At 40.4% G+C, this 21,718-nt stretch overlaps 1 protein-coding gene across 4 annotated transcripts in view; it reads left to right on the forward strand.

The window, feature by feature from the left end:
- Positions 1-1,130: 1,130 nt before the first annotated feature.
- Positions 1,131-21,718, forward strand: part of LOC111255457 (uncharacterized) — an 86,684-nt gene continuing 66,096 nt past the window's right edge. For 2 of the 4 annotated variants that reach the window (XM_022817429.2, XM_022817428.2), the window contains exon 1: positions 1,137-1,505. In XM_022817429.2, coding sequence (XP_022673164.1) covers positions 1,491-1,505 — 15 coding nt within the window. In that variant the 5' untranslated portion in view covers positions 1,137-1,490. Of the gene's footprint in view, positions 1,506-21,718 lie in introns of all 4 variants that reach the window. The other 2 variants (XR_015319279.1, XM_086977670.1) reach the window with 2 other exon arrangements.

Consider the following 21,718-nt stretch of genomic DNA (forward strand, 5'->3'; position numbering starts at 1 on the left):
TTGGACAAAACTGTAAAACAGTTTATTCGGCCCAGATGGGCGAAAGTAAGATGGAAATATAGCTAGCAAGTACTCGAAACAGCTCTTGACTGAGCGCGCTATGCTGTTTGTTTCATTCTACAAAAAAAGCACTGTATAGGAATAAAATTATACATTAAAAGGTGGGAGGTAATGTCCGGGTTTAGGGGGTGTCCCCCCCCCCCCCCCCAGTAATATCAAAAGTATTAGAGTTTTAGCAGCACAGAACAAACAGAAGCTGTTCACGCCACAGCCTATTGTAAATTCCAATGATCGTAACAATGACCATAATAACAAACAATTATGACTGAACATGGTTGAAATATAAACTGATCCTTTTTCCTCTCGTTTGCATCGATTTCCGCTCGATTCAACCTAGCTCTCTGCTTTCTTTTTGTTTCAATCTTACCCTGAAACAGGCATTCGCTTGACCTGCAGTCCCTTTTCCTGAACGGAAGTTCTACCAGTGCTGCTGTTCAATCGTAGACATTGTCCACTGCCATCGGTTGCAGGTGGAGAACACCTGCGTTAGTTCGGTCGAAAGAGTCAGCGCTCACGAAGCTAGATCAACCAACGGCCACGTTAGAGTCTTCGTAGGCCGCAGTTGACATTAGCTTCAAACGTAATCAAGCCATCCAGCAGCCGTTCAGTAACTATTGGATCATCCGGCTGCCGGCAACGGTTTTTCTCTCACACAATTCGTATCGAAGCGCCTTGGTTTCTACCGCACAGTAGCAGCAGTTGCGAGGGAGGGGGCAGGCTAGAAAGAATGAGGGGTAACAGAACCAGGGAGCTCACTTGGTCGGCCAGTCGGCCGACGGACTCGAAGCAAAACTCACCATCCGCCAGGGGCGCTGTGTGTCGCACAACCCTGAAGCCCCAACCACGGGTATTCCGTCGCTGCCTCCCCTCTTTCCTTCTTCCCACTTTTTACCCCATCTAGGCCTCTCAGTCCCTAGCCCCTCGGACACTGCTGGGGAACGCTCCCCTTCCCGCTTGGATGCGTCGTCCTTCTTCGGACTCAGCGGGAAAGGGAGCTAGCCTTTGCCCTCTCCACGCAGCGGCTACCTGTTAGTGCTTTTGCAATATATCGAGGGAATGGCTGTGTGTGAGAATTACAGTTATTGAATCCGAGGGAAAAACAGACAGGAACGGCGCCCGCTCCGAGGAGCACAAGCACATTGAGGTGCTGCTCCACGGTGGACGTGTAACAGGTGGCCAGTGAGTATCGGTAAACGCGTGAACGAATGAATGTTCGGTGCTGTTCTTAAATTCAAGAAAGCTAGGATATATAAGCCATATTCCGCTGTAAGAAAACAAACGAACAATAACAACAACACGTGATTGCCGTCTGGTACTCCGTGCGTGAGCAACAACTACAACAGACACAACAATAAGAAAAGAACAATATCTCAGACAGTCAATCCCGGATCACCAGAATTTCCTCGTTTCTCGATAACTGCTGATCTCATATGCTCAATATGTCGGTAAGTGTCATTGTCATTTTCAGAACCTTTCAGAACGAAATGCAGAGTGAGTAATTTAGGAACCACAAAACAGGAGGCTATTACCGTTATTATGAAGCGGTTTCTATCGTTGCGAAGACAAGCTAATGGGAAGAGTTTACGGTGAGAAGTAGACAGTGCGCATAAGACACAAAACCTAATGAAGTCAGGCGAAGACGAATGGTAAAAAGTGTCGCAGTACTTCGTATCCAATGTTCTGCCCGTCTCTGCACATTCTAGGTTTAATGCACACAAAGAGAACAGCTTCTGTTTGCGTCTGTTGCAGTCGTTGTGGCCATCAGTGGTGCTGCTCGTACCGCTTTTATCAATGCAAAGTCTCCGCGAAGCAGGGGTTTGCTCTGCCGTCTCATAGGAAACGCGTTACGTGAACAATATGCTTTCACGAACACATAGCTTGCCGCCTATATGTATTTTTTTTGTGTGCATAAATGTACAACAACACGATATAAGACATCAGCTGCATTTGGGTGGATGCATAGATGTACACGAAGTTAAAGCCAACTACATTGTAGCACCGTTTCAGTGACTCCTCCAAAAGTGGAAAACTGAGAACAGGTCATACGCCCCATTTTTGAAACGGTCACAAAATATAAGCGTTCGCTTGGAGCCGCCATATTCTGCGTTGCATCTGTAGATAAAAACAGACGTGATCTAAGACAAAAGCTAAAAAACAGAATAGGAAGCAGGGCCATCCCAATATCATCATTTTTCTATGTCGCCCGTCCAGTTTCCTCATGCTTGGCCTAAAAACAAATATGGAGCGATGCAGGCACAGTTAAAAAGATTAAATGCCCTTTATTACGCAATATGCTGTAATGTTAGGTAACCTATTAACTAATTTCAAGCTCTATATTTCTATACAAGTTGCAACATGTTTGATTTGTCGAGGCTTGAGGTAGCCTTTAACTAGTGAAAGAAGCTTGGTGGTCAGAATTGTTTGGACAATATACATACATAGACAGTTTACGTGCTCGCAGATATAAATACGTGAAAAATATTACCACAACTGAGTATCAACCAGGTTCGTAATGAGCCTATATGTTAATCTTAATGCGAGGGATAAAAATAAGCAATGTATTAATCTAATCTAAGCACTCGTAAGCTCTTTTAGGATATATATATGTATTCATGACAGGTAGCACGGGATCGCAAAATTAGTTATCGGAAACAAGACGAAACAAGTTTCTTTGATGGGACATTATTGAGCCATCTACATACGTCTTTCAAGCAAACGTCTGCCAGAGCCTGCACCGTACAGCCAGGCTAGGTACAAATAGCCTCGGGTGCGTCAGGCCCACTAGAGAAAAGGCCAGATATCACCAATGGCAGCAGAGGGCTTTCAGGTCTCGGTCTGTCAACGTTTACCTATGGGCAATTGTCTCCGAGTAATTTGACGTCCGATAGATAGATCGACATATCCTAATTTCAAACCTGCCGACTACCAGACACGAGTTACAGTTTCAAGCCACAGGGCTCGCTACTGCAAAAGTAGTTTCAACCGCGAAATTGGACGACGTCAGTTAATATATGGGCATTTTCGGATTTATACGTGTAGTCGTAAATACACAGTCCTGCCTCTAAAACGTATTCCTTTTCGAAATCGCACTGGTCGACCATTTAATTCTGAGTAAAATTTCAACACAATAAAAGTAAATTAATATACCGGTGGCGGGTTGGATTATAGTACGCGATGAACTAAATGCCAATCCATAAAATCTTTCTAGATAGGTGCATCAATATAGTGCAGTGATATAATTATATCAATCCACAGTGACTGGATTCTGGAGTGAATTAATGGTCCAATACGCATTAAGGTTTTTGCAGATACATGGCCAACGTTATATTCGATGTGAAGTCAAACGATCACCGAATTAAAGAGTAAAAGGTCTCATCAAAATCTTACACCTCGTAAGTGCCTCGTAGACCTGCACGGGTCATTTCATTCATCTTTTCTGTAAAAAAAAAAAAACAGTTATCGAGTAACTTACGTATTATGGTTGAAACAACTTATACATATAGAAGCCAAACCTTGGGTAAAAACATAAATCTGATAAACAGTTTATTAAGAAAAAAATACGATGAATAAATTTAGCATATGTTTCATTCATATGATCCAACGGAGATATTTTCATCTATTGATTATTAAGGCCGCACTGTGACATAGAATTGGTGCTCAATTAGATGTGTACAGAAAAAAAAACGTTGTAGTTAGGCTTCGCATGAGAGGACGGTTGTGATGTATTTATTTTTCAGTGATCATTCAGTAGACCAAGAAAAGCGTCTTCTAAACTTAGCTTCCTCATTTGATGGCTACATAGCGCTTGTCCTTATGCCTAGGTTCAAATGTAAATATCTCCAGCTGAAATGGGGTGAGAGCTTTATATCGATGGTGTATGTAGATTGTTATCGTTCAACTTATTCAAACTACTCATAAGGATTATGCAAAAACTTCGGATGTATTTAATTTTAATAAAATTAGCTACTTTTTTGTGCAAATACATATCAGATAGTTCAATATATTTAGTTTAAATAGAAACCAATTTAATGAACAAACGCAATGTATTTATATGTGTACTTAATAGTTATTAAACACGAAGATTTTACTTCTCAGAAAAGTTCTATTTAATATCATCAACCCTATATCTTTGTTTTAATCCTGCTTTCGTATAGGTATTAACGCAGGCTACGTGCGTTTAACGTAGAAACGGGCCAATTACATTTGGCCGAAAATAGTACTATTTACGCAGGTTCCCCACCGCAGTGTTCTGCGACAGTTCCGTTTGTAGCATTCTCTGACTGACATATCACTGCTGTGTCACGGCGCAAAAACAAGGTAGGGAAGCGTTAGAAGTTAAATAAAGGTCATGGAACACGATGTCTCGATGGCTTCATAATAATATCAATAAGGTGAAGTGTGCGCCAGCATCCCAGAGGTTACGTCACACGCTTCAATTTTATAAAAAAAAAAAAAAAAAAAAAAGCCAATTCGAGCTGCACACAGAAAAATATGCTTAGCTGGTTCAATAAGGCAAGCTTAATTTACGTGGTTTATTAGGCTGAGTAATAACAAATCCTCAAAAAAATGTTATGTTTCAACATTTTTCGATGTGCGAACCCGATCTTTTCCAATATTCAAAAGCAGATTTTTTTTTTCATATTTTACGAATAAAATCGAAATTAAATAAATAAGCTACTCACTTTTGCATCGTATGTATGCTAATAATTATTTATAAGATAAAAATAACCAAAAAAAATTGCGGAAGGATGGTTCTAGAAGTAAGCATATGGGGAATTTGTGTCACTCCTGGTATGAAAGAAAGGACAACTAATAATTTCACGCACATCCTTTTCCGTATTCAGCCTCCATCCGTATTCTCGCAGTTTATGAACACGAACTTCGCCACTTATTAATGTCTACACCAAAAACCATTCCATTCTTCTAGCTTATGTCAAACGGGCTTCAAACAGATTTCATAAAGATTAACTAAACTTGCAGATATTGCAAGACCTCTTTTTCTGTATCTGAAGGGCGATCCATCGAATATATTCATGCTGTTTATATTGCACAGATCTGAGAAGCGATGAGTTTTCATAGAGATTATAACATGAAATTATCTAGAACGAACAATCCCCTCGTGGAAATGTACTCTCTGCTGAAACTATTCAGACACGTAGCCGTAAGTCGGCAGCCAGGTCAACCAGGGCAAAAAACTGCCAACTGACCTCTTGAACAGTATCGCTTTATAATCATTAAGACTTTTAATGAACATCGAAATATAATCAAAGAAGGTAAAATAGTTCTATTGCGTAGCGATCCGACGTACATGTTCGGCACTCAGAAGTAAATAGATATATAAGCATGTACCTTAGCGCGTTCATTTATCGTTGAGATGGTTGACAAATGACACAGTAATCCGCCGATAGAGATATTTCCTGTCTTCGTCACATTTATGTTTATGGGAAACGAATATGGCCACTTTCGCTAAAAGAGGAAATCAAGTCTGGAAAAGTTAACCGGAATCCCTGTAGGCCCCACTGTGTGAAAGCAGCGCCAGACTAAACCTGAATCAACGACGTTTTGCGTGCATTTTAAATCTATCTAATCGGGACTCCGTCCGTCCGTCCGTCCGTCCGTCCGTCCGTCCGTGCTTTGCTAGAGCTTCCTGATCACCCTCGCTAGCTGCCTTCCTCCTTGCTGCTGCGCACAGCGGAAGCCCGCACGTCCCGTCAAATGCCCTAGACTCGTATATCCGGCTCCGCCACAAGCATCCGCCTGCTTGATTTTGCAATAGAAGTAATACAAGTTAGCTCTTCGGAGAGCTGGAAGGAACCCAGAGATATTTCGAAAAGAAACGTACTCGTGTTTCCTCCTTACAATTGGTATCCCATATAACCAAGCTACAATTACATCAAACCCAACTGTCACTAACGCAATATTTATATGTATCTCAATTCTGTATGTCGAACAATTGTTACGTTTGCAGGGATTCTAAATGGATTCGGCTGGCCTTAATTGATGTGACAGTAATATTTAAAGGAAGGCCAACGGACAAAAGCTAGGGTCGTCGACGTGCTTTTATTCATTCGCTGTTAAATAGATCTTCCTGTCATTTTATGAAAGGCAGTTAGCTGATTCTTAACTATAATTCAATTAGCGTACGTTGTCTTCAAGGTATTAAACATTCGTCTGACGGATATGTACCTTCATCATGGGCATCCGTTGCGGCACCTAATCTGTTCCTGGGTTTCTGTTTTTTACGTTGAAGGCACCTAGTAGTAAAAACTAAGAACGGCAGCTACTCGCACTACCCAGTAAAAAAAATGACTAATGCAAAAGGCACTAAACTTAATTCAAACGTGGCCATGCCGTCATACGTTAAGAGACAATAAAATCAACCTAATTCATAATTATCAATCCGCTACTTAATAACTACGTGACAGTTACTAGCCCATTTTTTTATTCAGTTTGGCAAAATATAACGAAACCAGTTGTCAGTCTGACTTGACGTAGGACGTATTAGTTGAAGACGACACTCTAAGTAAGTATTTCAGGTATATTTTTAGCACTAGCAAATAATACTTCAATATAGGTTTTAGTATGAACAGACTATTGTATAGGTCATGGAAGCTGGCTACGGCCGGAATACGTTATGTGCTCAGCGACCCGTGTGATGAAGGCTTGTTTGATGAAACTTATTCTCAGCGCTGGAGTAACGCGAGGAACATACACAATTGTAGAATTTACGATCTCAGAGAGAGTCCGCCACTGATGATCAAGATCCTTTTCGAACTCAACAAGATGACCCTTTGATATGCTAGCTTTTGCATATAAGTACACGCTATGGCAACGTGTATAGCTGTATAGGTCAGGATCGTTTAGCTGAAATTATGCTCCACAGGCAAACCACAAGGACCCCGCACAAGCATCAACTCAAAGCCCGCCTACTATAGCCACGATTTTTTCATTGGAGTGCAAACAGATTCGTACGAAACGCTGGCGTACCCCCAACATGTATGTACCGAATATGTCTATAACAGTCACTTTGGACTAGCTTTCAATATTCATATTTTTCAGCATTGTCTCATTTATGTCTGTTTCTTACAAGTCCCAGTTAAAACGCTACCCAGCCGACAATACTGTTCAATGATATTGCAAAGCACAGAGGGTTCAGTGCAGCGTCATATGTCCGTCCTTTAAAACATTTCTAAGACAACAAACACACTATACGACAGACGGAACGACACATTAATCATGGTTTAATATCTAAATTAAATGAATGAATCGAATGTAAAAAGACTCATTTTTAAACGGATATTAATAAAGTTAATGCATTTTTATAGCCTTTTTGAAAAAATCTGTGACAAAAAGGTCTCAACAGAGAGCCAAGGCCATAGAATGAAGCTGCTTGTTTGCTAGCCCGTGATGCACAATCCCTAATATATTCTTTCAGGCTATATGACTTATGTGACTGAGATAAATGTAAGCTACCTTTACGTGTAATTTAAGGTGTGATGGCGTCTTAAAAGAGTCAGCGACTCGAAAAATCTATTCATTGGGGGTTACTGAAGGCAGAACAATTACTGCAATTACAATTTACAATTACGAAGGCTTACTGACGGCCAAGTTTTATGTATCTGTAGCCACATGCTATAGCGGTACTTTTAATAATAAAATCATTAAATATGACCTTATAACATAGGCTTATTAAAAGCGTTACGTTCTTCTAATAGGACAGCTAGTCTCCGTTTCATGGGGGTACTTAGGCGTGTATGGTATCATCGCAGATAGGACAAACAGGCGTTTCTACAACAAATCTCCTGAAAGCAGCTGAAACATGGATCAGTTGTGCCACAATACGATAACACACGAGACTTATCTGATGCTGAGACTGCGCGGTCTATTGTACCTGAGTACGTGATATTTATTCGTCCTGTTCCCCTCGTGATGGGCCGGTTATAGACAGTAGCGGATAGACAGAGACACGCTACGCAGCACACTGTAAGTTTAAACCTTAATGCGGAAAGACTTTGAACAAATAAAAAGGATTTATCGGCTAGATTAACTTGTAAACTGTCAGTTCCTCCAAACTCTAATGGCTAGGTAAAATTTTTAAAATTTACGAGAAACATCTCAATCGTTCGGAGAAAGATATGAAAAAGTTCAATATAAGTTCAGAATGACAGTAATTTCGTTTGATCATTTGTAAAAATTAAAATTCTTTTAAAGCAAATAGAATCTGTACAGAGCCATATGCGCGCTTGTTATATTAGAAAGCCGTCCATTCGTCTATCCTGCTCTAGGTAATTATTTCGATAGATAGGAATTATCGGCCAGTTGGTCCGAGAGCTACGTGATGGTGGTGAGACGAGCTGTTGATAACCGTTCACTTGAGGATAATCTTCTTGGAAAATCCTCTACAGTTCTGATAAGTATTACTTTGTAAATACTAAGTGAGCTGTTTGTTAAGATGTCATTTGTTGTATCATGTTGTCATTTGTTAGATACAAGTACTGGATAAGGATAACGAAACTTAGCTACCTATTACCAGTAATCTGTACATATCGACGTCCATGGCACATAGATCTAGATGATACATTGTGTCCTTTTGAGGATAATATTTTAAGTGGTGTTTTTGTCTAGAACGACGCCCATTATAAGATTTACATGCGTAATTGATCGCACTACACAAATATACCAGACATTTTGCTATTCTCGAAAAAGGATAAAGGTCCAGGCACTATATAGAATTACTTCGAAATGTACCGCCAATTTCAAATTTCAAAATACCAAGCACTGAATTATAGATTTGTTTCAATGTTAGCTGATTAAGCACATGTGCAATGGCAAACTGTTGCGCTAGACTGACATAAGCAGCTTCGATGCCCAGCCAATTTCGAGTGGTAACACGTTTAAATGATTGAACGCAGTCTTAATATGGGACCACATCGTGTTGGATAGATTAGGGACATAATTAATTGATAGTTTAAATGTATTTTTAAAAAAATCAATAAAATACATTCGATTGCGTTCCATCCAATAATAGGTCCAAGACAAGTAGCGTAAGGTTGACTTGTTCGCGAAATAATAATTAACAGGACTTAATAGGACTAGTCTAGAAACAGGCTTTTTACACTTGGACGTACCCTAACCCACAGGGTGATCGTTTCTCCTAAGTCAGCCCATGGGTTGTTCATTCCATAAAATGAATAATTTCTTTTTTAATGCTCGATGCTGATAAGTAAACAAACACCGAATTCAACGTGCACTTGGTCGGCGTATTTATTCCTTATTCTATTCAAAAGACAAGCTAGTCTTGCGGCCCATCATTGAGGAGCCGCTATTCGTATTTACTAAAACCCTGTCTACTGTTTTATCGTTACATAGGTAAAGATTATTGCACCATTGTAAAAGATATCTTTTGTGATCAAAGATATCTCGTGTGTGAAGCGGAAGCAGAGTAAAAAAAAGGTCTGGTTTTTTAAATTACTAAGCGATAGAGATAAGCACGTTAACCATTGCAATGCTGAAGGTGGTCACTACAGACTCGACCATCAGTTCCGTAAGCCATGGGATATCCTGACAATTTACATCAGGTAGAGAGTCTGATTAGTCTAGCTTCAGATTTTATCTGAATATATATTTGATAGCAGCTTGTCTGGATTTCCAGCTAGAGCATGGTTATCCAATGTTTGTTTGTGTATTAAATCGGGGAAGCTTACAGATTTCTGCTGGACTATTTAAGTGTGAGCGATTCGCTCACAAAAGTGTTTCTTTCTTTGATCAATTTCGGGTGTAGCGCTTAGTCTGCTAGTCTAGGAGTCGATTCCATTATGTCTGCAATATATTGAGAAATATAGTTTAGAAAATAGAAATTACCCGTAGATACTTGGTAGTAGTTTATTCGTTCTGTCTTATCGGAACCTACAATAACTGCCGATCCAAATAACTTTTGTGCGTAACGTCTTGCCGACTAAATTGAATTATTAACAAATTAATTATGAATGTAAATAGACTTACCCAACGTAGATAGACCTCTTGATTGCCGTTAGGCAAAGCTAGAAAATGCTACAGCACCGGCTGTCGTCAGCTCTTGCTCTTACAGGTAAAAAGAGTAATAGGAATTATACCAAGGACCAAAGGAGCGTTATGTTTTTTTGGCGGCTGAACAAATCTACTTTTATCTCGGAACGTAATCAATGGGTACGCAGGACAAATAAACGTATCAATGCAGCCTTTTAAATACGAAGCTGTAGCGTATACGTCGATTAGCCTGAAAGGTTTTTGTTTTGCAACATACGTCATCGATCTACAAACGGTTTCTCGTCTTTGGTGTCTGTTCCCTTGTTTTGTTGCTACGCTTTTAGTATGTGTGCTTCACGGTTACGCAGTCAACATAATCATCTGCTTTAATCAAGTTGTTAGATAGAAGTCTATATTGTTATTAGCGCGCCCACCCACTCCCCTCACTTCGTTAATCGTCTCGGCTTGCCCGTCCGCAAACCGACGATCGGACTAGCAGAACGCGCATCTTCTTTCATCTTGTTAGTTATCCCGTTTTGCTGGCTAGACAATTTAGCTAATAGTTTCGATAAATTATTTACCTCTGGTGGGGGACGTACACCTGGGTAGTAACTATATTATATCGTGTTCAATATACTGCCATTTTTCGTCAACTTCTATTTAGTTCTCGAGTTTGGGGGTTAGCTTTCAACAGAGCTTTAGTTTTGAGTTTGACAAATACGAGCTAAATCTTCGCGAAGCATCCATATAACGATTTATTGATCCTTTAATATATATGTCGAAAAGCCGTCTTCTGTAGGTGAATTGGTTTTTGGTGTCGATGACAGTTAGTGTAACTTCATTTTAAGGTCGGAATCGCAAGATTCCAAAAAGCTAGACACACAAACGGTCTAGTAAGCTTCGACGAACTCTTTTTACGTACATACTTCTGGTCCCTATCGGTAATCACCAGAGTAAACTAGTGATGGTTGTCGATGGCCACCAGAAATTGGTAATTCAAGGTGATATGTTTCGAACAGAAAGCAGATGGATAACTGCAGTTTTCAAACGCGTAAATAGACATGTGAGCTCCGAATTGCCCACTTAGGAAAACAGAAGGTTGACCAAGGATACTCAGTGCGTTTCTGCTAGATATAATTTTCGGTTAGGCATCGTTCAAGGAGTGCCGTTCTGTATAATTTTTTTCGGTCTGTACGAATTGGAGCTGTTGCAGTTCATAGGTTTCGCGGAAACAGCTTCTGTTGACCTAGCCTATATCAACCTAAATGACAACGAAATATTGCCTGCTGCTAAAGTACCTACGAGGTGATCTTACCAAATGGGTTTCTAATGTTTATAGTCCTACATTTTTATAACTCTCCATCCTCTATTTATATAAAACGCTTTTATTGTTTGAAAAGTATGCACATTATATGATCGATAAATCTAAGGAAAGTGTCAGCACTGGGCATACTAATTGGAAGCCGGCGACGATGGCGTTTCGGCCTTGTGCATTTCGTCTTTTATGCCCGAGCAAAGCCTGCGATCTTTACACTTTATTTTAGAAGATCTACCGTTAGGTCGTTACACGCCGTGCTTTCTCTGGTGAAAGACTCGGCAGACCAACTTTTTTTTTAGTGTTTTACTATAGTAACATCAATAGACTGATGCTACCCGCTTCGTATCTGCTTTAGGTGGACAATATATATATATATAATAAGACTTAATATATAAGCTTATTTGATTTCGTTAAATAAAGTATGTGTATTAACGATGTGCCGAAGCATTACTGAGCATATATGCATTTTTCGCCCTCTCGAAGCCCTCTCACTTGTGCTTTCGGGTTTTGTTTTTCCTCTAGTTCGAAAAGCACCCAAGCGCACGTACGTCGGATTAACTTACTGTATCCTAAAGGTAATGACTCGTTTGGTTATGAAATAATTAATTTGCATTAATGAAAAAGAACCCGTTACATACTTAGGTGATTAGGCACTGATTTGTCGAGGCCCGATGCCCAGGTGCCATGTCTCTCCCTGTAGTAACTGGACAGATAAAAGGCAGCGGGAAGGTATGGAGAACGCGCACAAAATACGTAAACATCATGAACATAGTACACACAAACATATACACATATGTGTGTGTGTATATATACATACGTAAAACAACGATTTTTTTTACAATTGCATCGTTTCATTATCTGGATTAGCAAATAGTTTATCGTAGCCTAATACCGGACAATAGTAAGTCTTTACCGGCAGACAAGAGAATGTTTTTGCCCTCCAAGTTCCTTGTGCCGTTTAGTACGTCGTAGATGAATAATTATAAGCATGAACTATTTACACGATACAGTTTTCATAGGGTCACAAGTAACTTGTAGCATAAGCGTGAGTTTATGTTTACTTAAGTTTATTAGTATTTCGGTAATAACTAGTCATTTCATCACATAGCATATGTACCCGTGCACTAGAGTCCTTCTAAAGCCTGTTCGCGTTGAAGCTCTCGGTACGCCTTTAGCTAACGCAGGAACGTGCCAGTTTTTAATATATCGTGCGTAAAAAGTGAACGCAATAGTTACACGGTGAGCTGATACGGGAGACGTAGTCATTACAAAGAACGTTCCCGCCCTTTCGATTGTAAGGTTGGGATGGAGTACGAAATCCCGCCCGCTATTCAACGCGTCCATAGCAAATCCTAGAAAGTCAACATTGAACTAATGGAGAATTTCATTCCGGGTCGTATATATTTACTAGGTGAAATATAAAGTGTACAGGTTTACCAAATAAAAAGCGCGCGACCTGTATTTGTGAGAGGATATGATATAACCATGATTTTACGTAGAGTTCTGTGAAAAGCGACTATTTTAAAATTCATCATGGCTCTATATGTGTGTAGGTTTTCTAAAATAAAAGTAGTTCGATGATTTACTATTTATTGTTCATGTCGAGTCTATAGGGGTAATATCCACCGTCAGAATTAGTTCAACAGAGTGCCGCACACAGCAGGTCCTATTGCCTTCGGCATCTGCAACAATTACCCCGGTCGACCGCTGCGGTGATGGCCGACGAGTCCATCCAATTCAACAGTAACAACTGCGCTGTTGCTGCTGCAGCGGGTGATAATAGAACACAGCAAGCTGTCCCCTACTAACTGTCACAAGTTGAGTGGGTTCACAAGAGTGCGTCGTCAATCGAGGTCACTCGAGTCCTGCAGCAGCGATGGCCACCTGCTTCACAGCCCTTGGCCCTTTCTGCTGCAGGAGTGTCTGAAGCTTCATTTTTGCTTTGATTCGGCGCCGTTTTCTGCCGGCCGCTTAAACACAAAAGCTCGAACACGTAAACGAGCGATTTGACCGTCTAGCTAACTGTACCCATCTTATAAGGCTCTGAATGTTACAGCATAATTTGAATAACTAAACTCTTTCGGTTATTCTCTACAGCTCGACAATGTTTTGAATACACGTTAGTATTTTACGTGTGAGCGTGGTGGCTCGGAATGCAGGGGGATGGGGCTAGGGTTGGTAGTAACACTGATGTTACGGCCAAGAGGAAATGTTTTACCAGGTAATTACTTGTTGGGTCATTAAGTACCACTTGGCCTGTAAATCTAAATATCAAACGTTTGCGGATCAGGTGTTAAGACCATTTGGGCATTAACACAAGCGTAAAAACGTATTACCGTTATAGCCTTAGGTAACTATTAGGGCGTTTTACTTTGATCAGTCCGATAACTTTCCCATAATTTGAATCGCGCAAAAGCAACTTAGCTGATCAAGAATGCTCAATGTACCGCTCCAGTTTAAATTAAAGCTAGGGACGGTGATACTGTGAAGATGATGCTTGGGTTAATTATTGCAAACGACTTACTATACACTGTAAACCATGAGACGCTTTTTTGTAGAAATCGATAATTAAAGAGTAAATTGAACTGGGCAATTGACCGGAGATAATTATAAAGTTGTTCTTTAACCATTACATAGAGACTCCTATGTTTTGCGAAAAGACAATCGCGAACTGTCATTTTAGCAATGGTTTCAAAAACCTGCCAGTAAAATGGGTTGTTATTGTTGTTCTTACAATTACTGCTCCATAGAAGAGCAATAGGCGTTGAAAAGATTCAGCTATTTTCTCTGACTACCCGATTCGGTGTCTAGCAGTGGGGACTAAGCAGGTCGACCGGCGCTGGGGGCTAAGAATTAGCCTATCCACAAAAGCCACGCAGCGGAATGCAACGACTAAGAAGCAGCAGCGGAATGAAAAGAAGGTTCTGCGGAGCAACGGATAGGTCTGTTGTCATTCGTAACTCTGACACCAACAAAGGAAACTAATGGAAATCGTCGAGATAAGAACGCGGAACAGTGCCGGAATGAATCAGGCTATGTGTAATGCAGTAGTGGCAAGGCAGGCAGGACCATACAAAAGTCGGATGGACAGACTGGCTGACGAGTCTCACCAGGACAAGCGGAGGACCTAGAAAAGGGGGAAAGAGGGGCCATACCAAAGCGGACACGGGCTCACACCAACGAGGAGGACTAATTGCACAGACGTGGTAGAAAGTGGGCAGGGTGCATTGGGAGGTGGGAGCAAACACCAAAAAACAGAGCCACCACAGAGGGGCCGAGTCGTCCGTCGGCTAGCTCCACAGCTACAACTTGCGTCGCCACCGTCGCCACCGGCACAGCGGGATAGCGTCGCGATAATGTCCGCTATTCGACGACATAATAGCAGCAGAGTACCAGAAGGCCCAAAGGCGCCCCCTGGCCTTTTCTTCCCATTGCGTATTGTCCTTCAGCTTCTTCTTCCTACTGGGCGGTTCTGCCCATCATGGACCCGATGGCCTGAAACAACAAAACACTCCTCTTCCTCAGAAAAATTCTGCCTGTCCGTATTAGTTGATTGCGTTAATTCAAGACTTCCGAGTTTTACTTGCTGCTGGGCTGCTTGTCGGCTATTGGCTTCAGGAACCCGACCGAAGCTTAACACGTCCATGAAGTAGAGTAAATAAAATGCACCATAGTTGATCTTCAAAGGGTAAACGTATTTTAATTCTGCACTAGACAGATTTTATAATATACGTAGTTTATTTTCAGAAAACGGATCAGAATGTGAATTTAAGCCAACATACGAGAGGTAAGAACAATATCCAAGCAGACGAATTTGTGTCTTAGTTGTCCGATTTTAAACATCCAAAGCTTTTACTTTTGGAGTCAGCGCACTAACTGGTTCTCTGCAAATGTAATATCTAAAGTAAAAGACCAACGTACGTATTTTCCATTTCACCAAAAATGGCGCTGTAATATAGAAAAGTAAATTCGAAAAGGTTAGAGCAAGGTTTAATTTTCTGGCGTTGTTTTTTTGATGTCCTAAGATCACAAAATATTAATCTTAAGAATAACACGCACAGTGTTTTTATCCATAAAGAAAATTTGTTTCGGCAGAATCCTAGTACACATACGTGCGGGTAAAAGGGGGCTTAAGGTTACGACTACCGTTCGCGTGATAGTGTAAGGGTTAACACGTTTGCATGTTTGGACGTGAGAGATAGGTTGAGAGCTACACTTAGAGTAATAGAAATCACAGAACCCGAATCGAGAGGACACAGTTCCCGCTCTATTTGCTCTGCATAGAAAAGCCAAACATTACTTTCTTTGAAGTTTGGCATTATAACCAAAATGGGATCGTAGTCTATACTTAAAGGCACATCGACAAATGTATATGGGAGTAAACGGTACAACGAAGATAACAAGAACCGGCTGATCCACTGGGGCGGCAACCTATATGTGAAACCACTCGAACAATATTTTGGCTGTTTTAAGCTACGACTGTACAGTTACGTGCAGAAATTGGGTTAAGATTTAGTTAAAGAATAATGGTCGAGCAACGTACTAGTGTGATCCGGGTTGCAGTTTAAGCATATACAGTACAGTATAAATAGGCTATATTGATAAAGGAAGGGTACATTTCCTGCTGTGTGACATGCATGTATAACAGCATTTGGACAAGTAGCTGAACTAACCGGTAGAAATGACTTTGTCTGCCTCTATCATTTTTTTAAATATTCATATGTATAAGCTCATATAATATATATGAGCTATGTAGTTTTCAACTAAACGGGCAGTTTTTCCATGGATTTTAGGAGGTTAGTTGGCTAAACCATTCACAATCGCCCTTGAAGTTCAGGAAATGAGATTCCACCTCGAGGAGACGAACGAATCCGGGGTACCGGAAAAAAGATCGGCCACTTCCGTCGTCGCTAATAACAATTCCACTTGCTGCGGCTGCTTTTAGGAGCCTGAACGGTAAAAAAGGCAAGCAGCTAGTTCAGGATCATCTTCTCCTGCAGGTCCAAGCACCGGTAAGTTGGCTGGCCGCTTCTAAGTGGCTTGCACTAACGGATTCTCTTCGTTCGCTGTTCCGTTCTTGTTCCACCCAGACAGCGTCCTGCTAGTTTTGACCTTTCATCTCCTGCTGATCTAACTTTAGAGAGGGCGCACAAACGGGTGAAGGAGCGACGAGATACCTTACAGAAAGGTTAAGCGAGGTAACTCCGGCCGTACACAAGCTCTTCGAGGATGACCAAGAAGTAAGAGTAGATGCGAGAAGCACCAATTGACTCGTTCTGCCTATGGCAGCAATTCATGGACAGCGTTCCGGCTGTCCATCAAAACTTCAATCAGTCCAACCTTACAAGCTAATTTACCTGTTTGGCTAAGCAATGCTAATTACTGCCGATTGGTAGACCCGACACACTAAGCTCATCGTACAACAACAGACAAAGCCCTCGCAGCCTTTGTCGTCCTCCTGTTAACTGAACTACAGAGAAAGAAAAATGCACTCATAAATGAAATCTGCTTCGTGAAAGAATCAAGTTAGTCTAGAGGATATGAGTACTTCAATTTAAAAAGTAGTTTTTGAAACACTTTTAACTATTTCAGGATTATATCGCTATCAGATACACGGATGTAAGGGAAAAAGAACGTCAGTTGCATGCTTTTCACGTTTCACATACACTGACCTGACCTGAGCGTGGTTTTCATGTATCATAGTATAACATGGCAGCATACGTGATCACTCAGTATTTTGTGCAGACGTCATACAAAACCCCCAGCCAAGGACAAGCAAATACCGGACAGCGACCGCCGGTTGCGAGACACAAGCATCCCACGTTCTTACAAAAGAAGGCGAACCCTTCAAGATGAGGCGTGCTAACTTCCTGACGAAAAACCCGTATTAAGCTGTTAACCTGATGTCTTTCAAATGTAATTAAGATTAACTATTGAAAATAATGTTGAAAATAAAAATCGCTACTAAGGATATGAAAATGTAGCAGAAATACGAAGGCAATGTCGCAGACAACTTCAGGCAGGTCCTCCTACGCGACCTAAAATCAATGGAATACTAGATATGTTTAAAGCGGATAGAGCTATTTACGATGTTACAGTTTTCCCGAAAACCAAGAATACCCAAAAAGAATGGCGAAAAAAAGCTCAAGGACGTTATCGAGAGACAATCGAGTCATGGGCTTGGTATCGGCAAATTATTTCGTTGTAAGATATTGGCGGTAGGAAGGTTACAATTCAGAAATGGTACAATAAAGCTATCAATAAAGATAATTCAGAGGGAATTTTGCGAATTGGACTTAAAGAAATGACAGAATGCACAGTCTTCGGGGAACATTGTTAGGATTGATGAAGTTCCATACAATGAGCGAAATATTAATTGATATAATTTCATTTACTGAGCAGTTGCAGACAGAAAAGGCACGTAAATTTACCAGAAATTGGTATTGGTACTCTTCGAGCAAAAAAGCAATTAATTATCTTTGTTTATTTAGTACAATGGCTAGTGCCAATGACTTGAATTTCGTGCAAGAACGTATTATGCTGTGAACTTGAATGAACTTCGGTAAGTATGGCAAGTTTTATTTTTAACTACCAGACAGACTACTTGCGGACAATCATCGTGACGAAGAGCACGTATATACTGATAAGAATCTCCCAACAGATGGGTTGGATTAATAGGTTCCACAGAATACCTTGCCCATTTCCCAGACTTTACGTTTTTGTAAGATAAAGTCTACATTCCCGCAACAAGGAAAAAATCTAAAGTGTTTGCTATGATTCGTGAACTAATAGCCTACTGTAGTAAGCAATGTATTGAGCAGAAGGGTCATCGTTTTGTATAGCTGCGATAGAGGGCAAAATATAGACTTGATGCAATTTTTTTTTCAACCTAAGGATTAACTATATGAAGTTATAGCCATGCAAACTGCGTATACGTTCTTATTATTTTCTTTTGAGGCATCCTATTTGTATGTATATATGCATATGTTTGCGGAGTGTGAGCTGAAAGCGCTTCGGATTGGTAATAGTGAAAAAAAAACTGCTTTCTCTAAACAAAAAAAAAAAACTAAGAAGACTAAAAAACTAAAAGAAGTAGAGTTCTTTGAAGTATTCCACATTGCATATATAAAGTATCCGAACGTCTACTGTTGCTTTCAATAAATGTTGACATTGTCATGACGGCGTTGGTTCATCGAAAAAACATTTTCTATATCCACGGACAATGGTAATTGCTTAGAAAATAGCAAAGGGAAAAAATCTGCGATCTTATGTCTAAACCAGGAAAAATTAATCATACTTAAGTGGCACTCTGCCAATCACTGTTATTATTAATTTTTCTTTTCATATTTTCCATTCCTAAATGCGGTTTAAATGAACGTTTGAAAGGCAGTTTTGCGTTATCGCAAATTATCAAAAAGCAGACAGATTTTAATCTTTCGACGAGTAGTATATCTGTATAATACCTGGCGATCACTCGAAACACTATCAGAAGTATTGATAAGCTATGCTTCCGTAGGACACCTAAACGATCCGTTCTTTGTCGTCGTACGTTTTCTGAGTAGAGGAAGACTGTTATATATTAGCGGCCGTATATATTGGCGATAGCCATAGTGATATCAATATACCCAATTCAGGATTACCTAGGATTCATAACTGTTATATCACCGAGAGAAGAGAGGTTTTAAGGCTGAATAACTTCTTGGTTGAAATATATATAATGTAAATATTTTTATTGGACTGAACTTGAGTGGACTTGCGCTGATGGAAAGTTTTTCTTTGGGATTTTCAGGAGAACAGAGATGCACCAAATTCGAAAACTTCACCATTTCTATTATGGCTGCACGAGCTGTTAAACTATACAGGAACTACACATATTTCCATGTTGTTTTCCACAAATGAATTTCGTTTGCGTGAACTGAGATTTAAAAAAACGCTTCCAGGGGAGGGGGGGGGGTGGTCATGGCAGCACAATTTGGGCGTCCGACGAATTGATTACAAAGTAAGGTCTATATATATATATATATATATATATATATATATATACATTACTATTATTACTCACACATATTGTTTGGCGAGACTAAGTAGCGAACGCAAATACTGTATTCTACTCACTGTTTGTACAAGGCAAGCTCTTGCAGAAAAATTGGGAGTAATTGATGCCAGTCACTGCATTATCGAAAATTAAAAAGACACAACGAAATCGCAAAATTTCGTGCAGGAGCTTTTGAGCTCAAAGCCTTTCTTTACTCGGGATGACTCCTCTTTTTCAGGGGAGATCAATCATGGGAAAAGAGCTCTCTTTCGTTATCGATTATGGGTAGGACATATTAATTTACACTAAAAGAAATCACTCGCGTTGGGGAGTTTTTTCTTATGAGTTTATTGAAGAACCAATGTTATGGTTGTTGGTTCTTCGTTGCCATAGCATGGGTTGGGGTTATTTTTATATTATACTGTCACAGAAGACTTGGATTTAATGCAGAACGAAAAAAAAAACATGAAGAAAGCGTCGATTGTGCATTTGGAGGTCCAGTAAAGGGATCGTTCATTACGAGTTTACAAAATTCAGAGAGACGTACACTTTTCATAGCTAGAAAAAAAGAGATATTATTTTTTAGCAGGACAATGTCCAGGCGCAGATCGAAGAACAGGCAACCCAAAACGTCGTCCTCGCTATTCCTCCTTCTTCGTTCCTTTTTCTATTTACTTGAACTTACAGTTCCCCGCTACCATCTATTCCCAAACTGCTTTATAATCAAACGAGCAAAATTTTACCTTTTAAGCATTCACTTCTTTAGCTGGTCTACAGCGAAGAAACAGACAGTATACGTCATGCATATGTGTCTAGAAACACGTTTAAGGTAGTGATACGACGAGATGTAGATATTCTACAATGAATGTACGCTGCGGCATCTGGAATGGACTGATGGCGGGACAGAGTGATTCTCTTCTAGTTTCTACGGTCTCGCATAGCTTTGCCCTGAGCTCTTGTGGGGTTTCCACTGGGCAAAAGGAATGTACTAGAGTCAAGGTGTTGTGATTGATTCAGTCAAGGATAGAAATGGTGTTATTAATAACTTCTATTTTGTTGCCTTTTCGGACATATCCTTGAATGCCCATAGCAACAGCGGCATAAATCACTACTGCCGCCACGTATCAGGACCGTTATACTTGTGCAGTCGACATACATAGTGCCATGAGCCTACTGACGCAACGGGTAATTTTAAGGCCTATTTTTAGGTACTTCAATAGCTAATCTATTGAGTTCACACAGTGAAAATGAGCATCATTTCTTGGACTGCAATTGCCGGTGGAGCGGTTAGGGTGGTTAGCAATGTTCTACGAAACGTGTCTTCAACACCCGCTGTAATCACTTCTAAGCGAAGATCACGGCATAGCCGAGTTAGTCGTACGCCTGTGAAGTTGGGAAACTTTCAATACTCTCATAGACAATCTCGATAAGTTTACTGGTATGAAAATCAACCTTGTGTAATTGGGCACAATTTTTCAAATGCGTAAGCCATATAGTGAACCGTAATAAGTAATAAATAATTCAACCTATTTGATCAAAACGAACACGAAATCTGTTTCGAAATAATAAACACGAATTACTTGAAATCGCGCCTCGTAATTCGTAAAAACCGCGATGATGATGTACTCGGTCATATATAGTGTCTAACATGGATGTCTGAACTCTCGCGGCCCGAGTTTATGACTTTACATTTTCGTGAATATGGGCTGTGTGTAACATTGTGCAATGGACGTTGACATTGTCCTCATTACTGAAGTTTACGCTGAAAAGTTTTGACCTGAACTTGTCAGAAAGCTGATAAAAATAAAACGAGAAGAACTCTCAGGGCAAGGGTAACGAGAATAACGGTTCGGGCTTTAGTTCTGCATTCCTCCAGATTTGTTCGAAACGAAGCCTTAAAAGGTTTTAGGAGGGTCCCAGCCGGTTCGGCTTTCGTTTTATCTTGCGATTCCCTGTACGTCTCGAAATGCGAACACACCTCCAAGCTATGAACGACACGGTAGAAATTTAGCATTGCTCGCGTGCGCTCGACGTGACCGCCTACTCTTGTGGCGTATTCCATAATGCCACAGCGTAGCTCGTGCGGCCCTAGGCGTACGAAAATCTTATTTTTAAACTCGCAATTACGTCGAGAAGCAGGCCAGCGAGGTTATTCTACGAAACTGAATTCGTGCCTGCTTACTCTATTTGCCTGACCCTCCTGGCTTCAAAAGCGCATTCAGAGACGGTTTTGTTTACCCTAATTACTTCATAAGCAACAACCAACTGGATGACATCTAAAATAAGAGTATTTGAATGAT

This window comes from Varroa destructor, unplaced genomic scaffold, assembly GCF_002443255.2.
Source record: "Varroa destructor unplaced genomic scaffold, Vdes_3.0 BEIS01000001.1, whole genome shotgun sequence".
Lineage (NCBI taxonomy): Eukaryota > Metazoa > Arthropoda > Arachnida > Mesostigmata > Varroidae > Varroa > Varroa destructor.